This window comes from Emys orbicularis, chromosome 7, assembly GCF_028017835.1.
Source record: "Emys orbicularis isolate rEmyOrb1 chromosome 7, rEmyOrb1.hap1, whole genome shotgun sequence".
Classification (NCBI taxonomy): domain Eukaryota; kingdom Metazoa; phylum Chordata; order Testudines; family Emydidae; genus Emys; species Emys orbicularis.
The window spans coordinates 33,461,687-33,482,436 of NC_088689.1; the positions used below are offsets into that span (position 1 = coordinate 33,461,687).

Here is a 20,750-nt window from a genome sequence, read left to right on the forward strand (position 1 = left end):
TAGAGAACCTGCCACTCTCACCCAGGGATGCTGAAACAATTTTTATAGTGGGGGTGCTGAAGCCATTGAACCAAACTGTAAACCCTGTGTATAATGGAAACCATATCACACCAGCACCTATGCCCTCACCCTACTAAGTCATGCCCTAAACCAAAATGACAAGGTGAAACAGAAATCAACATCCCTAACCAGTAACTTTCTGGCAAGATTTGAAAGCACTCACTTCTGTATAGTAGCTAGATCACCTACTTACACTGCTGTTCACTTCACACAGCATGAAACCAACTTCTTTTGAAAGCTGTTTCACATGAATTTGAAACAAGTCATAGTGGCCCAGTTGGGCAACTTTCAAAACTGGCTGAAGTTAGAATGATCTGTCCCCAACATAAAGCATCAATGAAACAGTTAGCTAAAGACTATTTCGTTTGTTTTCCTACATGGGTTGTTTGGATGTCCCTGAAAAGGTTTGTTACATTCCTGTGAAATTGTGTTGTCCTAGTTTGTTTTGCACCAGCAACACTAGTTTTATGGAGTACCATTCTTTAGCCTCGATTAAGTCTGACTCTTCTACCCCTCCACAATCCATATGCTTATTACCACAGCAACTAGGCTTCCTGTGAGGAAGGCAGAACCCTTTAGCTTCCCCAGACTGGTACAATATCATTCCCCATTACCGATGGCCTAGCTAACATAGGTTGGCACTTGGTACCATGTACATTGTTCCTCTAATTAAGAAGAGCTGAGAGAAAGCCAACAGGACTTGGCTCTTCCAAACAGTTGGATGAATGCCTTTGCTGTCCCTAAGACAGAAGTGAACTGACAACTAATACCCTAGTTAAAGTCCTAAGGTAAAGCAGCAAATACTGAAATCATTTATTATTCTATCCACACTCCACCGCATCACATCATGGGATTATTTGCATAACTGTCACAGGTATACTCACTGATATTTGGCAAATTAAGGACCAAGGTCTGGCAGAAGCAGAGATAGTTTCCAGCTCATATCCTTTTTGAAAATTAAGCTACAAATTGAGGGTACTAACAAATTGTTACTAATACTTTACATGTTGATCACAAAAAGTCTGGACAGAATTTCAAGAGCTTATCCTCTGAATGCATGTTTAGGGACATGAGGTTTTGACATCAGTGAAGCAAGGAAAACAGTAGAGCATTTTGTCTATCAGCAACTTACAATTGGAGGCTGAGCACAGAATACTCCCCCCCCCCCCCCTCCTCCTGTCTTCTGAAACACCAAAAAAGTGTGTTATATGAAGCACTCTCATATCCTCATTCTATAGTAAATACTTATATGGCTCCCATCAGCACCATATCAGAGCACCTAACAGTCTTTAATGTATTTGTCCTCACTACATACAGGTCCCCAAGTCCTAGGCAACTACCCTAACCACTGGACCATCCTACTTTCCCCCCCTTTTTTTTTTATTTAAATTATGCACAAGCATTGGTGTGAGTTGTAACGCAGAACCATTTTTTTGTTTTGGATTTTCATTGAGCATAGTTATTAGTAGGTGCTTCATGAAAGCACCTCTAAGGATAGAACAAGAAGCAATGGGCTTAAATTGCAGCAAAGGAGGTTTAGGTTGGACATTAGGAAAAACTTCCTCTCCGTGGTAAAGCATTGGAATAAATTGCCTAGGGAGGTTGTGGAATCTCAAACATTGCCTAACCCGCTCTTAAAAAATCTCCAAACACCTGTCAGGAATGGTCTAGAATAGATAATACTTAGTCCTGCCATGAGTGCAAGGAACTGGACTAGATGACCTCTCAAGGTCCCTTTCAGTCCTATGATTCTATGAAAGCAATAGTAACCATTTCCAACGTGTGCTGGTTCTGGACCAATCCTTTCATTATACCCTTGATGATTAGACTGATCCTTTATTAGCATCTAACTTCAGCAGAAGAAAACCTAAAACAAGGGTGACCAGATAGCAAGTGTGAAAAATCAGGACACCTTTTTACAAGGGGGTGAGGGGACCATATAGTTGTGTATATAAGACAAAGACTCTAATATCAGGACATCTGGTCACCCTACCTGAAGCACATATGATATTACTGCTCACAATTCAGGTGTCTCCTATACCCAAATTACTATCCAATTAATGTTAACCACTTTATTGCCTGAATTGTAATACTGTCCTCTTCTGATCTATTGACAGAGGAAAGGTCACCATCATACCTCTTCTGTCCAAATTTTCACTATTTCCCTGACGTAGAACAAGGTTTGGTGATGATAGACTGATTTCCACCTCCTCCTCACACTATCAGAAAAGCAACCCCTTGTCAGAACAAATTCAACATGTGCCTTTGGATCAACAATGAAATAAGGAGTGACTCACTGAATACAAGTCAGTTTTTCCATCCCCTTGACTGTCCCTGGCAACACAGCTAACATGCCCATCTATTATCAAGATGGCAAAATTCCCACCTTGACTCTGGCTCCATCAATGACCCAAGGACAGGACCACAAATGGAACACTTTCACGGGGACATTCCCCACATCCCCAGCCTAGCTCACCAGCAAACCAGCACACTCAGATCAATATCAACTCATTTGTATTACAGTAGTACCCAAAAGGCCCCACTATGCTGGGCACTGTACATACGTTAAATGGGATAGATCAGCAATGTTGTGAATCTATCAGCAATGCAGTACATGAAGCTCATCAATAAATACATTATTTCAATTTTCCTTACTACAAGAAAATCCTTTAGGTACAACTCTATCAGATTGAAAAGTTTTGCAAGAAGTTTTTTAGGCAAGAGTTTTCTCCTGTATTACAGAAGATGCCCCAAAAGGGAAAAGAGACTCAAGTACTTGTTCTGCTTATGAGTTTTATTTACACAGGATTGTTACTAGTGGTCTTAAATGAAGGCTAGATCCCTTCTATTTACAATTTTATATACATGTTTGTACTTGAAAAGTAAGAAAACTGTACAACAGAACTCCAAAACAAAATACAAATAAATTGGATCCAATTAAAGTAGTGAATACACATAAGAAAAAATCTCAGACATTTTAACTTTAAATTGTATGTTATGAGTAGTATATTTAAATGTAGTTTTAAACCAGATAGCGACATAAAAAGTTTCACCACACTAATTCAAATTTTTAACCAGAACAAGTTATGCAGACTCTGCTTTTAACACTGGACAACTGAAAAAACCTCCCAAATTTAAAAATATGTAATGATAAATCTGACTTCATTTCTACATAGAGGGACCAATTACAAAAATCACAGGTAAGCAATTTATTTACATTAAATACTATCAAAAATGGACTCAGAAAGAGCAAGTGTTAGCTACTTGCAGTATTATCCGTTTTCAATTTCTAATCCCTAAGATCAAACATTGTGTTTTACATATTTTAGAAACTAGGAAATATCTGCTTGTGTGACATGTACCATATGATCTTACTTCTCATACAATTAAAAGAAAAAGAAAAGTATTGCCAAACAATATGCTTTTGGGATTTTTTAGTATTGCACACCATAAAAGAAAGTTTCAAAAACTATTCCGTCTGCATTTTTTTTCAGCATTTGTGTGTGGACTGAAATTTTTAGTATCAATGCTCCTGAAAACATACAGAGACAGTCGTCAGAAGATTGTTTTTAGTGTTTACCATCAAGCATAAGAATGAACCATTTTTTTTATTAGTAATGGTTAAGCAAGATAAAAAACTGTTGGTGGCAAATAACTGTTAAAGGAAAATTAAGTGGATATTCCATGAAGTAAGCCGCACACCCAACACTTCAAAAAACAAATGATTGAAACCATCTGTTACCCATGCTAACTAGATTAAGAATTGTAGCAGCGGTATACCTACCCATGCTACCATTATACTTTAATTTGCAGTGTACAAACACCTTTATAATACACTACAAATAATGGGCCTGATATTACCAGCATTTAAGTCAACTGGACTTTTGCTACTGATTTCATTTGTAGCAGGACTGGGCATGATATTTCCATGGTTCCTGAGTTAAATTTGCCTAAGCTGAAGAATGAAGCTACAATTTAAGTGAACTAAATAAGACATACCCCAATGCTTTATATTATCTGGTACAAACATACCTAAACAAACTCATTTGGTCCACAATATTTCTTACTGGTTAATTGTGGAGGTAATATTTGTACCAGAGTGTTTGGTTCAGATAGCAGTTCTTGGGCCTTATTTAATATTTAACATTTTTATCACTCCCCGAAAAAAGTGCCTTTGTGGTATTTGTAAAAAAAGGTATGCCTAAATTTTTGTAAGTACCAACAAAAGTTATTACAAATGTTTATTGCATTAAGCAGATTCTTTTTAAATATTAAATATGTATTACCCACTTCTCAGTTTCACAAGTTTTAGTATTTTGCTCTCTGTGAAAACAATTCTTCCCACAAAAAGCTACTTAATACTGGCAACAGGGTGAAGATTTCATCAATTTCTGCCACTGTATTCAGTCAAATACTGTCTCTCTTCGTGTTTCTTAAGCTTTTCTCTATAGTGGTTTTCATGTAAAATGATGTAATAATTCCTTTTTAATCAAGTGGTTTTCTACAATGTCAATAGACCTCTACATTATGGAGATTAGCTTTTCAGTGCTGGGCTATGGTTCTTGTCACCTTCTTTGTTGTCCTTCATTAGTGAGGCAAACACCTATAAATTAGTGTTAAAAAGGCAGGTTAAAATGACATGCAGGTTTAAAAAAATAATATTTAATTAACATTTATCATAACATAGGCTACCCTTATAAAGAGATCATAATACAGATGTTTTTCTCAACAAGGATTATTTACATTTATCATAAACCTGAGGTTCCCTACATTTCCCCTAATGTCTAATCTTTAGGCCGAGTGTTATAACTGCCAACCCCACAAGAAGAGACTGACTGAAAGGGACTAGAAGCCAGATACCACTAATCCTTACTGGCCACAATCAAGGCACTTCCCCTTTCCCTCCATCCTAGGGAGTACTCCCACAGCTCCAGCTTCCTCCAGAAGCAAACAGAGCTGAGCTCAGACATTTGACATGGCAAAGCACTACCAAGTAGCCCAGCCCACATGATGGCTACACTTAATAAAGTACCATATATACTTGTTCATAAGCCGAATTTTTTTAGTAAAAAAGGGAAGCACCAGAGAAGGGGGTCGGCTTATGAACAGGTAGAGAGAGGGAGAGGTGGGACACAGCCCCTCCCCCCATCAGAGGGAGCAAGGAGAGGCAGCACAGCCAGCAGAGCCAGAAGGGAAGAGGCGGGGCCAGAGTCTCTCCGCTGCTGGCCACGCTGCTCTCCCCCCAGCCTCCGAAGCAGGCAGGATGCAGCCGTGCCGCTCGGCCCCACAGCATGCTGTGGCCGCGCCGCCAGACCACGCTGCAGCCACGCCACCCGGCCCAGCCCGCTGGAACATGCTGCGGCCGCGCTGCCCGGTCTGGCCCGCCGGAGCAGGCTGCGGCTGCGCTGCCCAACGTGCTGGAGAAGCTCCAGCCAGGCCAGAGAGATCCTCCCCTGGCCCTCCACAGATAAGGTGGGAAGGGGAGAGTGTGGGGGTCCCGGGCTAGGGGTGGGGTCATGTGGCGGTGGGGTCACAGGGGTTACTCCCCTGACCCCAATCTTCTCCCCCCAAAAAACATTTCCCCACCAGTTGCTGTCCCGGCCTGTCAGGGTAAGCAGCTGGCGCACCGGGACACTTTGTTTACTTAGGTTTACCTCCGTGTCTGCGGACGCTCGAGGTAAACAAACCATCTCGGCCCACCAGCGGCTTATCCTGATAGCCCGGGAGCCAAAGTTTGCTGACCCCTGAATTATAGAGTCAGCTTATGAATGGGTCATAAAAATTTTCCATTTTTACTTATCCATCTTGGGGGGGGAGGAGGGGGGGGAGGCTTATAAACGAACCAGCTTATGATTGAGTATATACACAGTATTTGCTCAGTGTGCAAAAGGGCCTGATATAGTAAAAAATGTGTTTGGCATCTCTTTCATCCCAACCATGGGTTTTGTACTCTTGTAGTCTGATATGGACTTCAGCAGCAATAGTGCAAATATTTGCTGAATATTGGATTTTAAATATTTTTCCTAAAACTTCTAAAGAAAAAAATTCTGGGCACATACAGAAAAATGTGACCAGCTCCTGAGCTGCTAAAGCCCACGAGAGATTCAAATGCCACAACAATTCAAAGCTGTACTAAATAGAAGCAAGATATTTTGCTGAAAAAATGCCCTATAAAATTTACTTTAAATCCTATATCTTAGTCAATTTTCCAGTTAGGACATATTTCATATAATAAATAAGATTTAATGTTTTACAATAAATATTTGTTTTCTAGACTCATAACTCAACTATGGCATTTTCCCCTACTGTTTCTGCACTGGACTGGAAAGTTGGTCTTATACAGAGTCCTAAGGATGCCTGAATCTATTCATTTTAGGGCAACCATTTTATTATGGTTCTCTTCAAAGCTCCATGACCATGGAGCAGGCAAAAAACAACTTCTCATAACTCTTGTTCTTCAAGATGGGTTGTTCACGTCCATTCCAATTAAGTATGCGCGCGCTGCATGCACGGCAGGCGGAAAATTTTTCCCTTAGCAGTATCCATCACGTCAGCTCAGGTGCACCCTGGGGTCGCACCTTTATGGCACTGGATATAGGACCCTGCCGACCCGCCACCCCCCCAGTTCCTTCTTGCCGGCTGCTCTCACAGAGGGGTAGGAGGGTGGGAATTGGAATAGACATGAACATCACATCTCGAAGAACAACAGTTACGAGAAGGTAGGTAACCGTTTTTTTCTTCGAGTGCTTGTTCATGTCAGTTCCAATTAGGCGATTACCAAGGCCAAGTTTGGAGGCGGGGTCGGAGCTCAGAGGTTTGCTGACTGTAGCACTGCTCTACCGAAGACTGCATCATCTCTGGCCTGCTGGGTGATAGCATAAGGTGAGGTAAAAGTGTGTATTGATGACCAAATTGCCACTCTGCATATTTCCTGGATTGGAACATGCTCCAGGAATGCAGCTGACGAAGCCTGCGCCCTTATGGAGCGCGCTGTAAGCGGAGGGGCAGGTACCTTTGTAAGGTTGTAGCATGCCCCGATGCAGGACGTGATCCATGACGAAATCCCTTTCATTCTGTACACTATTACGACAAACAGCTAAATGGACTTCCGGAACGGTTTTGTTTGCTCAGTGTAAAAGGCCCGGAGAACATCCGAGTGACATTTTTGCTCCCTGCTGCTGGAGTGCGGATTGGGGTGGAAAACTGGTAGAAAGATGTCCTGGTTGACGTGAAACTGGGGGACAACCTTAGGAAGGAAAGCTGGATGCAGCCTGAACTGAACTTTGTCCTTATAGAACACAGTGTAAGAGGGCTCTGATATTAAGGCCTGGAGCTCAGACACCTCCTGGCTGATGTGATTGCCACCAGAAACACCACCTTGTATGAGAGGTACAAGCAGAGTACATGTTGCCAGCGGTTCGAAAGATGGCCCCATTAGTCTGGAAAGGACCAGGTTGAAGTCCCATGCCGGGAACGGCTGTCGGATGTGCAGGTATAGCCGTCCAGGCCTTTCAGGAAATGACCGACCATGGGGTTGGCAAAGACCAACCGACCACCTGCACCTGGATGGAAGGCAGAAATGGCAGCCAAGTGAACCTTTATTCAGGACATGGACAACATCTGCTGCTTGACATGGAGAAGGTAGTCCAGTATGAGGGGTATGGACAGCGTTGTGCTGACCAGATTGAAAATCTCCTCCACTTGGCCAGGTAGGTAGCCCTTGTGGAAGGTTTCCTACTGCCAAGGAGGACTTGTCTGACCGGGTCCAAACAAGCGAGCTCCATTGGGTTCAGCCATGGAGCTTCCACACTGAGGTACAGCGATTCAAGGTTCAGGTGCTGGAGACGGCCGTGATCCTGAGTTATCAAGTCCAGGAAGAGTGGCAAGGTGATTGGGGCTTCCATTGACATTTCCAGAAGAGACGTGTACCAGTGCTGACGGGGCCAAGCTGGAGCTACCAATATCACTGAGGCCTCATCGCTCTGAACTTTGAGGAGCACCTTGTGAACAAGAGAAATGGGAGGGAACTCATAAGAGGTGTCCCTTCCAGGGAAAGAGAAATGCGTCTGTGATAGAGCCCTGGCTGTGATTCAGGAAGGAGCAAAAGTGCTGGTACTTCCTGTTCCATCGTGTGGCAAACAAGTCTATCTGGGGAAACCCCCACTGTTGGAAGATAGAAACTGCAAAATCCAGGCACAAGGATCACTTGTGGCCATGGAACGACCTGCTGAGATAATCCGACAATCTGTTCTGTACTTCAGGGAGGTACAATGCTTCCAGGTGTACCGAGTGAGCTATGCAGAAGTCACACAGTTTGAGGGCTTCTTGGCACAGGGGAGAGGAGTGTGCACCCCATCTGTTTATATAAAACATCACCGTCGTGTTGTCTGTCATAACCAATACACATTTCCCCTCCAGATGAACTCGGAAGGTCTGGCATGCTAGGCTGACTGCTCTCAACTCTGACGTTGATATGGAGGGAGAGCTCCGCCTGTGACCAGAGATCTTGGGTCCTGAGGTCTCCCAGGTGCGCCCCACCTCCCACCCCAATGCAGAGGCGTCCATCACCAGCAAAAGGGATGGTTAAGGTCTGGCGAAAGGGACCCCCGCGTTCACCATCTGCGGGTCAAGCCACCACAGGAGGGAGTCGAGGACCAGATGAGGTAAAGTGACTATCTTGTCCAGACCATCCCAAGCCAGGCGATACACCGAAGCTAGCCACGCCTGAAGAGGCGTGAGTCTGAGTCTGGCATGCTGTACTACATAGGTGCAAGCGGCCATGTGTCCCAGAAGCTTCAGGCAATTCCTTGCTGTGGTGGTAGGAAACTTCGAATGATGTTGCCCAGGGACTGGAACTGCCATTCCAGGAGGTATGCCCTGGCCTGTGTGGAGTCTAGTACCGCCCCTATATACTCTATCCTCTGAACTGGGGACAGAGTTGACTTTTGCACATTGAGAAGCCCAGTTCGTCAAAAGTTGCTCTTATGAAGCCAACTTGTGCCTCCACTTGCATCCTGGAGCGGCCCTTAATTAGCCAGTTGTTGAGGTATGGAAAAACCTGTACTTGTCGCCTGCGCAGGAACGCAACCACGACTGCCATGCACTTGGTAAACACTCGAGGAGCCGCTGACAGGACAAACAGGAGGACCATGAACCGGTAGTGATTGTGGTTCACTACGAACCGGAGATACCGCCTGTGGGACGGTGTGATCGCAATGTGAAAGTAAGTGTCCTTCAAATCGAGGGCAGCATACCAGTCCCCTGGATGCAAGAAAGGGATAATGGAGGCCAAAGACCATGCAGCTCCTGAGAAACCTCTTCCACCGAGGGCTGCCTGAAGTGAGGCTCGGGCAACCAGCTTTCCTTCCTCCACTTGGGAGGAGAATTCTGCCCTGGAGTCCTCCAGCAACAACTCCATGAATTTGGCAGTTGTAATTGCCAGGTGATTAGAGATCCAGAGTTGTAGCCCCCCAGTGGCATACATTTTTCTCCCGATTTTTTGGGAAGGGCCCTAGTAGCCTTGGTGCTCCCACTCATTTGCCACTAGGGAGTCCGGCGGCAGGTGGGTCTAGAGGTGCTCAAACTCTTTCCTCTTTGCTCTTGGTAGTAAAGAGGCTGGAGTCTGCCACAATGTCTTAGTGGTCTCTTGGCTGGTCCCTATCAGAGGCAGGGTAAAATGGGAGGGACCAGAAAGGGCAAGGATGTCCACCATCAGGTCAGAGGACTCTACCACCTCCTCAGCCTGGATGCCCTGCGCATCAGTTGCTGGAGCACCCTACTGTCCTCTAGTGCTGGGGCCGTTGATGTGCCCGCCACGGCCTCGTCAGGCGAGGAAGAGGAGGACGAGACCCTAGGCAGGAGTGGGTTGTGCTCGCTACCCTCGACATCGAGGGGATCTCACTATGTGGCCAATGCCAGCGCTATCAGTGCCGCAGCGAGCACGGCCGACGTCCATGTCGGTACTGGAGGTATCGGTGCCGGCAGTACAGCGACCGTCTGGGAGGCTGAGGGCACATACGACATCAACTCCACAGAAGCCGACCTAGAATAGGACTGGTGGCTCTAGCCCTGGCGGAAAGCCCAGGGGGTCCAAAAGAGCCACGGGGCTGCCACTGACCCAGCCATGGTCCCCGCTGGAGATGGTGTCCTTGTCTGCAGGACCTTAAACTCCTGCTCCTTCTGGACCTGATGCGGTAGGACTCCGCTTCCAACTCAGAGGACTCTGTATAAGAGGACATGGAGGAGTGGATCCCGTCAGTGCCGGAGAGCAGCATCTAGGGCTAGGGGACCAACGCAGCTCTCATACCCATGTGCTCATCAACAGCACCGGTCACCGGGCCGAGGGGATGGCAACCAGGGCAGCGTCAGCGCCAGTTTGCCCCTGGACGGCACCGGGGGCCTCACGGGTGCTGCTGAGACTGACGCGGGCGTCCTGTCCCGTCTCGGAGGAGGGGGGGCGGGAGGGGAGAAAGAGGGGAGGCGATGCCATGAGGGCAATCAGGTCTTCAGCCAGTTCAAATGCCTCCAGTGTGGATGGCATCTGCAAGTCAAGGCTCTCCCGGATCAAGGAGTGGAGGGGGTCTGGACTCAACTGGTCCCAGGGAGGCGGGGCAGGAATCAACACGACCCTCTATGCAGAGACCAAGCTCGCGTGGCCCGACACAGGTCTCACAGTGGGCTCCTATAGCACTGCTCTGGACATGGGGGAGCATCCCCTCTCTGGTCTTCTCTTCTTGTGGGGGACCGGAGAAAGAGAGGTGCCGCCCACTGCCCTGCGTGGAGCTCCTATGGGGCAACACCTGCCGGTGCCAAGAGTCTCTACTAGAGTCCTTTCTCAGCGCCGACTCGTGTCCTGACTGTGCCGGGGCGCCACGCACCGGTGCCGAGGCACTTGGCATCGGCCCCACCGAGTTAGGGTCTAAATGGGGACACAAAGCAGCCTCTATCAGAAGTACTTGAGGCGCTGTTCCCTCTCTTTTTGGGTGCTCGGCCGAAAACCCCTGCAGATCTTGCAGCACTCCTTGAGGTGGCCTTCACCCAGACACTTCAGGCAAGAAATGAGAGAGTCACTTTTTGACATATGCTTGCCACAGTCTATGCAGGGTTTAAACCCCAGGGATTGAGGCATGCCATGGTACTGGAGGGAAAAAAAAGGGGGGGTGGGGGCAAAGGGTGCACCCCCAACTAAATCCTGTCTAAATCTAAACTAATACAAGATAGACAAACTATTTACACGAAGAAGTCAAGAAACTAGGGGAGTTGCACTTACAGAGCAAGAGCCACGAGCATTCCGGCCAACCGTCACTGGTGATAAGAAGGAACTGAGGGGGTGGCAGGTTGGCAGGGTCCTATATCCAGCGCCATAAAGGTGCGACCCCAAGGGGCACCTGAGCGGACCCAACGGATACTGCTAGGGGAAAAACTTTCCGGCTGCCATGCACACGGCGCGCGCAGACCTAATTGGAATTGACATGAACAAGCACTCAAAGAAGAACTTTCATTCCTGCACTTATTTTCCAATGAAGGAAGTAGTAAGACATCACCTCCATGAATGACACTAGATCTGCTCTTCAAATAGATAAGTAGGATGCACTTCACATGAAGAGAGAGCAATCCAAACATATGCTTTTGATACAGTATTTCTTCTTTAAAAAACAAAACAAAAAACACAACAGATTTCCAGCAGAAAATAGGATCTATAATGGGGGAATTACCCTACATGTTTTGAAATTATACAGGCCACTGTCTATTTTGAGAAATGTATATTAACAACTTTTAGTCACATTATTATTTTCACTCACCTGGGCCCATTTTTTGTTACTATTCTGCATCTGAATAGCTGCAATGCAACTAAAAAGCTTTTCTGATGTGATGTCTTCGGGCAGTTTTGTTAGAAACTGTGCTATATGAATGAAGTCCATCTGTAGGAGGATATCTTCATATAATCGAAGGATTCCTAATCCTGTTCTAAACAAAAACTCTTCTCCATCTCTACAAAAGACATCCCAGACTCGACAGGCCAGATCAAGTGGTAGTGACTTGCTGTAGAGAGTGAAGATCCTATAATGTATAAAAAGGTAACCAGTTAGTGCTACTATTTTACTTCAGAAACATGATTGGATCCCATACCTCTCCCTTCTCTAGGTTACTGAAAGCTATCAAATGACAAATTAGCACTGACATGTTCAAGAGCTAAATGTTTTCTAGTTTTATCCTTTGTCAAATAGTTGCAATTTTAAAAGCTAGCAGAGTTTTAGATGGTCCCCTAGAATTTAAATTCCCAATCTGAGATTGTCTGCTATTTCCTTCCCATGCTACAGGGAATACTTCATTTGAGAGCCTTCCTTTTTCCCTCCCCCACAGAGCAATTCAGATATTTCCCACCCACCGCAATTCAAAGGTCTCCAAAGAGACAATGTGGAGTAGGGATATACAACACTCTGAACAGGGCTTTTTCCTTGAATTTTGTTTTGGTTTAGGCTTCAGTAGCATTTTTGTCCAATTGATTGGAAAAGGCTTGAGGCATCATATGGACATGTTCACAAAACAAATGTTAGCTGTTCTGACAGGCAAATATGACATTCAAACTTTAGGTTGGTTAGCAGTTTCTGAACGATTTCATTTTTTAGGGACAGACCAACATTTTGTTATTCTAGGGAAATGATGGCATGACATTTACTCAGATGACAAGACATTAGACATTGGCAACATACACAATTCATGACATACATTCAGGATCACTTCATTTCTAAATCCAGTCATTTCTGGGATGAAGCACACCACCTCACAAAACACTTTAGAGTCGTAAAAGGAGAATATTGGAATCAATCAAAAACTTGGGGAAACTTGATTGGGGGGAAAAAAAATTTTTTTTTTACATTTGTGTTTATATTGGTGGCAATCCAAAACTACTTTGAAGATGTGTAGATGTAGCAAATTTTAATTATTTTCTTGCCAATAAATTTTAATATATTTGATATAATAGCACTACCAATTAATATGTCTTGTAGTTACCAATCATGGATCAACTCAATTAAAAAAGTGTTTTTAAAATGTTAATCTGTTAAATGTATATATAAATATGTATTGTGGTACTTTGCCCATGTTTTTAAAGAGTACTAACTATTTTCCATTCTTCCTTTATCTTTTTCTCTCCTCATTTTTAGTGTATTCCTCCAATTTGAACATTAAGTACTTTTACATGTTTGTTACTTCTAAGTCTATACTTTCACTTCAATTCTTATTCTTTTATTCTGCCTCTGCCTTAGTTTTCCCTTCAGGCTCTCCTCTTACTCTTTTATTCAGTATCCCTTTACTGCTCCCTCTACCACTACAACTGGACCAAAATGTCACTCCCTTGAGCCTCCTCTTTCTGCCAAGGTTACAACTAAGCATCTCAACTATGTGGTACTGGAGCAAGGTCAAAAGGCCTACTAAATTCTTTGAATCTTGTTTTCTATATGAACGTGTTATTTCTACTTCCAGTTCAAAAATCTATACTGATGTTGGAACTATGTGCTCCTGACAGGGCTGCCATGGGATATGCAGCTGTGCAAAGTAATTCTCCAGGAGTTCGTGAGACCCAGAAAGTTTGGAGGTAGTTTTAGTCCCACACAAACTCCTGACCTATACTGTACTTCTGCTGGGGAAAAAAAGTGACGCAAAAATGGGTGGGGGGCGGGGGGAGAGGGAGGGAGAGAATCACAGGCAGTTGCTAAATCAGGTTTGCTGTGACCATTAACTTACCAGTCTATCAAGTATATGTCTGGAGTAAGACTATATGATTTGAAGTGAAGAAATAGTTTTGGGAGATTTTCTTCAAAGAATACTTCAAATGCTGCAAAATATTTCAGCATCTGTAGGGAGAAGCATCACAAAAATTGAAGATCTTCAAACCTTAAAACTCGTCCATAATACAACAAATTCTGCTTTTTATTTCTCTAGAAATGTATGCCTTTAGGTAATTAATCACACTAACTTGATTGTCTAATTCTAACCATCATTAGAAACTGTTTGCTATCTAAACGAATGAAGGATTAAAATGTTACTAATAGTAAGAATACGTTCTGAATCAAAGAACAAAATCAAGGTCTAATACTTTACAATCGGTTAGCATACCATGCTGTGATCCACACGAAAAAAGGCCAGCTGGCATGGCTTGTTTAGGAGGTTTGCAAAGGCAATGAAAGCATCTGCCTCTTCCAGATTGAGAATGAGTACTGCGGCAATGAAGGACATCCCTTGAACCTTCAATGGGGAAGTGCAATTAGCACACAAAGAATAAATAGCACAGTATCTTATATGTTTGTAAATGCAAATATTTATAATCTGCAATGTGTCATTAACCAGTTACACAAAATTTTGAGATGTATACAAGATAACATGGTTAAGTAAAGGCAAAATATTAAATCAGTAATTTACAAAATTCTTTACAACATGTAGCTAAAAACAGCGATAACATGGCTCCAAGAAAATCATATTTATTGTGCAGAAGCAAGTTGGGGATGTTTGTCACTGAGGTTCCAGGAAGGTCCTGGGTGATCAAAGGTGCTCTGGGATTTGGAATGCCCCCTCTCTTTAAGGAAGGCAACAGGCTGGATGCAGAGCTCATTAGCTCAGCAAAGACAGAGTTTGGCCCCAAATTCATTGTTCAGGTGTGGAAAAACTGCTACAGGGAAATGAATCACATGGAAAAGGGTTCAGGCACAGCCGACTACATTGGAACAGAGACAACATTCCAGTTACACAGTAGAGTCAACTGGAACATTTCCGTTAGCCAATGCCATTTGTTCTCATGTCCCCAGCTCACACTCCCTAAGTGCATATATAAATAGTTAGCTACATTTAAATTTTTACACCTCCGCTTCCTGGAAATCTAGGAGCAGAGAAGTCAAAGTGCCTATCCATTTCTCCCACTGTTTCTACCTGCTGACATGTTTCACCTCCATCCCATCTAGATGACAACAATGTTTGGGGACTTTTAAAAAGAGCATTTTAACAGCAACAATCTACTTTCTTTACAGAACTTCCCTACCTGTAATAGCTGACCATAACATCAAGTAGGTTTTCAGAGACATATGCAGCATATGCTCATTAAGATGGGAACTACTTTTAAAACTGCTGGTAGCACAGCACAATAAAAGTTCAGAGAACTAGAAGCTTTGATATACTGCAACTTAAATATCTGCACTATTAAAAATATATCAGTGCATAGAGCAAATACTTACATATCCCACATCAGGTCTGTAACACGTATATGCTCCTAAGACACTATGCAAGAGATCATGATATGGACCTCCCTTGGGGAGAGAAAAAAAAATGTGAATACTTTTGTAAAGCTTTCCTCAACCTAGGTAACTAAACCAATTAAATCAATTATTATTTTAAGACTCAAAGGTGAGCCCCTAAATTACTATGCTATTTGTAACCACTGAATCCCCAACTTCACCATACACATTAATTTTGCGTCAGAATCTACAATTATAAAAAGCAATTCTTAATATAGTGTTACTGTCAAGAATACCACCACGGCTACATTAAAAAAAAAAATGGTGTCTTGAGTTCAAGGGCTATAAAATCTCATCTTAACTTTTCAGTTATTTTGAATGGACACACACACACAATCAAATATACTTCATTCAAATGACACCACAAGCTCTTCAACTCTTGACATACAGTACATAATGTGAATTCACAAAGCTATGGCCTCTTCATGAAACAGATTTTAAACCTCTCACCTTCTGAAAAATATAGAAGGACGGAAATGTGCGTGATATATCCAGCTTAATTAGTTCCAGGCTGGCCTCACGGTCAGCAACAGACACACCTGCATCTGCAAGTAAACAAAAAAAAGTCATTTACGAAAATGGATAAAATACGCAGCTACTTCTATAGACATTTCTTTATTAGTCAATATGAAGTCACACATGCATATACAGAAAGAACTTCAGGAAATTGTCTGTCTAAAACAGGAGAAAAAAAGAATTAATTCTTGTTCTCTGAATGTACTTCCTCCACAAAGCCATACTGTAAGAGTTGCATACCTAGGAACATACTCAGAGAACATTTTTGAAAGAGAGGCTACTTAGCTTACAATAATTGGAGTTCTTTTAGATGCCTTTGTCCACCTGGATCTCGCTGTAAGTGTATGTGCACCCTATGCATGCAAACCTAGAATATTTTAAGCCTACAATGTCTGTTGGAGGCTGCGCATGCCTCCTTGCACACCCTAACTTCCCCCCACCTCCAAGACAGGAACCCCTCTAAGGCATGCTACAGACGTTGCTTGAGCCCTTGTAGAGTGCACCCTAACTGTAGAGGGATGGAAATGCTTATTCATAGTATAAAAGATCTTATCAGTTCCATTAAAATCAGGCCCATGGAATACCCAATTGGTGCTGCAGGCAGAGGAAGCTCTTTGGCACCCTAATCCTTCCATGCCACCGGTCTCTGAGATCACTGCCTCACCTCTGTGTCCAGAAACTATATAAGTATCAGATCAGTGAAAAAAAAAAAAAATCAGGCTTTTCTTGTTTCTCCAATTTCTCACCAAAAAAATCAGAAGGTTTCTGCCCACTGATACCTGGAACATTCCTGATTTTTTTAATTGATCAGGACAACACAAGATAAAAGAAAATAAGATTCATTACAATAAGTTCTTGCTGCCTTGATCCCCTCCTGCTCCCCCCTGCCCCTGGACCTCCCCACCACCCAATTTGCAACCTCCATGTTGTATTATGCCTCTTAACTGCCAAATCCTGTTGCAAATCAGTTCTAGGGTCACATGGTTAGAGTCACACAACTCCTATAGTGAGGGTCTGAAGGCAATGTCATGAAGGAGAACCAGAGTTAACAGCCACTTTACTAATCCAGAATTGTCACTCTAGTAATTCAAGAATTGCCAACTAACTTTTTCAATTGGTTAGCAGCAACCACTAAGAACTGTTTAGCATCAAGATACCACATGACAATCTGCTTAAAGACAGGTTTCAGGAACTGCACTGCTGTGAAAACAGGAGTTTCAAATCAATCAAGTAGAATGGAAAATATTAATTTCTGTAACTCATTCCAAGTTGGCTCTTAACAGTTTTTTTTAATCTTACTGGACTACAAAAAAGTCACGTCATGAAATCTCATTTTCTCTTATTAAATGTGTATAAAATTCAGAGTAAGTAAAAACTTCAGTTTCCATTAATAAATGCTCGTCAGTAAAATAAATACTATAACAGCCAGTAGGCGGTAGCTGTACCTGCCAACATTTAAAAGCTAGAAAGTTATTTGAGGAGAAAAATAGAGAAAACTTGAAAAATACATGAGATTATAAAAGCTTTTTGAAAGATGTGAAAAAAGAAGAATATTTTGCTAAAAGAATTAAGGCCAATCTAAATACATAAAGTAAAATCTCTGGTATTTTCTGGACTTCTCTACATAATCATCAACTAACAGATCTTCCTGCTCTTGAAAATATAGGGGGGGAAAAGGGGGGGGGGGGAACATACTTCAAGTCCATTTGGTATGGACTTCCCTTGGACATTTATAAGAAAAGCAACATAAATACAATATGAATACGTTAAACCGGAGCTACAGCCCCATTTTTCCTTTTTAAGGGTGTCAAAATAAGCAAATAAACATTCTGCTTGAAAGGTGATACTATAATAATAATAAAAATTAAAATCAAACTGGTGGTGGTAATACAGTGCAAAAGCAAAAAGGATATTAAAGTAATTTAAACATGTATGCCAAAGATAATCAAGCTTAGTGTCATGCTCATATACACAAAGATTTTTAAAAACAGTTTGCCTCAGATTAGTCACAGATGTGGACTGAGGAAAGCCTGAGTAATTTACTGGCAAAGAAACTTTGGATGGTCTAAGCAGAAATGTGAACAAAAATATTTTTCACTTTCACATGACTGCTATATTTTTGAGCTGCTGTGTTTTGAAAAAACAAAGTGATTGTTATGGCAGTAAACATTTTATTAACCTCTACAAAAATAGTACCCCCACTTAAAGTACAACAACAAAACAAAAATAATTAAATGAAATGACGTTTTAGAGGAAAAATATCAGTAGCAGCAGCACAATAAATTAATACTTATGACAAGGATTTTTTCAACAATAAAAGTAAGCCATCCCCGCAATATGCAACTGAAGAAACGGGACAAAACTGGAAAATGCAGAGGATTTAAAATTACACAGATGTATGTATATAAACAAATGTTAATATCCCCATTTTACAGATCTGAGAAGGGCAAGAGAGTCTTGCAGTTAGAAACCAGACTGGGACGAAGACCTCAGGCAAATCACAATCTCTTCATCTCTGTTTCCCATCTGTAAAATGGTTGCTAATACTTTCCCGTCTCAGGGCTGTTGTAAGGACACATTCATTTATGTTTGTGAGGTATTTAGATAATGTTTTCACCTCTCTTAGCCAGAAGGCCGAGAAGCGATAATGAGATAACGAGAACCACACAAGCAAGGCTAGGAAATGGCAGAGATTGTACTAGAATTTAGGATCTTCCAGCTCTTTTTGTGTTTGATCTCCTAGACTTCTGGAAAGACACGATGTCACTGGTCCTGGATTTTCAAAGACTCAAAGGAAAAACATTCACTTAAAAATTAATTTTGACATTAAGAAATTGCTCCCACCAACATGTCTTCTTGCAGGTATCTCTCTTGGCATGGGGAGCGCTAGAGGGTATTCACTCCGTGACCTGCTACAAGAAAAAAGCATCAAGGACAAACGACCTGAACGCACTGAAGGTTTTAATTCTCATCTGAATTGAACCTCTGAGCCTTCAGACATTTGCCCATCTGTATGTCAAACCATACAAAAAGCCCTGCAAATCATGTTTGGTATTATCGTTGTAAGAACACACCTTCTATATCATTCTCTGAATTTGTCTCACTGAAGCTTTTCCATCGTTCCTTGGCTCTGGATAAGAAGATTTCATAGAGCTCTGCAAAACAACAGAGCAAAACCATAGCCAACACACACAACCATAATGAAATATATTCAAAACAGAGCTCTTCAGCTCTGGTCTCAACTGCCCCCCGCCCCCTCCAAAAAAATCTATGGTCTAGGATCTTAAAATGAGAAAATCCATTAGATGAGGTTACTAAAATTTCACTGCATTATACTTTTACACATATAGAGTTCCAGAAATATCTACTATATTATGCTTTGTTCAGTGATGAATATTCAAATCACAAAAGAGGGTGTAGAAACAAATCCTTGTTTTCATTACACATTTATTGAAACAAACCCACTTGTAAAAGCAGACGAGTACTGTGTCCAGTTCTGGGAAAGATGTGGACAAACTGGAGAGAGTCCAGAGGACAGCAACAAAAATGATAAAAGGTTTAGTAAACCTGGCCTCTGAGGAAAGGTTTAAAATCTGGGCATGTTTAGTCTTGAGAAAAGACAACTGGGGGAGGGGGTCAATAAGTCTTCAAATATGTTAAAAGCTGTTATAACGAGGATGGTGATCAATTGTTCTCTGTTCCATGTCTTGTATTATTCTACTTCCTTAGTCTCATCAAATTTACATGTCTTATGCAAGGCTCAAGAATTACTATCACTTACGATTTTTAGAATGAAAAGCTAGTAAATTTACTTTGAAGTTTCCATTAAAAATTGGTATTTATTATAAAGAACTTGTGAAGGTGCAACCAACCAATGTTTGGCTGTACATTGCTTTTTACCCCCGCAGACGTGTCTTGACATACCCAAACTGCTCCTTTTACAGTGTTTGGAATTGGGAGATTTATTTTTTATTTGCAATTTAAAAATCAAACAAAAACATTGAGCCATCACTCCTCTTTCCTAAGCATTGGCTTTGGCATGGTATACCAGAGCTTTTACTCTATGTAGTGGTTTCAACAGAATTTAGAAGAGCTCTTCTACCTGTCTTTTAGCTATATAAAAAGAGTTTATTTGCTGGGTTTTATTTGCTATTCACCAACAGTTCATGGCACTTGACCCATGAGAGCATTTTATTAAAAAAACCACCACAGGCAGAGTACTCATTAATAGTATGTACAATATATAAGGAATAGAATAGCACTTAGTTGGTCATTATGCTCTTGCAAACACTCAGGTATTTCAGTTTGATAGCCTGGGTTAAATGCCTGATGCACTGAAATAGTTTTGAAGCAGGTCAATATTTAAAACTTGTGCAATGCATAAAAATGTATAAAAATTGTGTGAATGAAGTTAGCACCAAGTTTTAAACACGTAACTCAGCCTTTTTATTCTTTTCTAAATGAGCGGGAGGTCACTAGAGCATATTATAACCACACATTTAAGTATATAGATTATTCAAGCATTCCACCTGCCCCTGCAAAAAAAAAAAAAAAAAAAAATCACAAATACCTAAATTCAGTTCTCAACTTAGATTTTTAATTACTCTAATCCACAAGTGAAAAAACCTTTCCTTTATGTATCTTTGGGGGGAAATGTGTCTTTATACTCAAAAGTTGTGCTCCAGAATAAAAAAATTGTGCAATTTTTATATATTAGTTTCATAGCAATGAAGAGGTGTTTAGAATGGAAACAAAAAGTCCTCATAGCTCACCAAGGACTGCTTATAAAGCTGTGAAATATTATTTCTATAACAAGTGAACACATCCTAAAGATGTCAGTAGTTTTCTTCGAACCTGACTTTTTTCTTCATTTTAAAAACTGTATTA

At 42.0% G+C, this 20,750-nt stretch overlaps 1 protein-coding gene across 2 annotated transcripts in view; it reads right to left on the reverse strand.

Annotated features, from left to right (window-relative positions):
• Window positions 1-4,001: 4,001 nt before the first annotated feature.
• Window positions 4,002-20,750, reverse strand: part of TBC1D12 (TBC1 domain family member 12) — an 83,347-nt gene continuing 66,598 nt past the window's right edge. For both annotated transcript variants that reach the window (XM_065407306.1, XM_065407305.1), the window contains 7 exons: window positions 18,938-19,018; window positions 15,798-15,892; window positions 15,288-15,359; window positions 14,179-14,307; window positions 13,807-13,916; window positions 11,862-12,120; window positions 4,002-4,663 (listed from right to left, as the gene is read on the reverse strand). In XM_065407306.1, coding sequence (XP_065263378.1) covers window positions 4,595-4,663; window positions 11,862-12,120; window positions 13,807-13,916; window positions 14,179-14,307; window positions 15,288-15,359; window positions 15,798-15,892; window positions 18,938-19,018 — 815 coding nt within the window. In that variant the 3' untranslated portion in view covers window positions 4,002-4,594. The remainder of the gene's footprint in view (window positions 4,664-11,861; window positions 12,121-13,806; window positions 13,917-14,178; window positions 14,308-15,287; window positions 15,360-15,797; window positions 15,893-18,937; window positions 19,019-20,750) is intronic.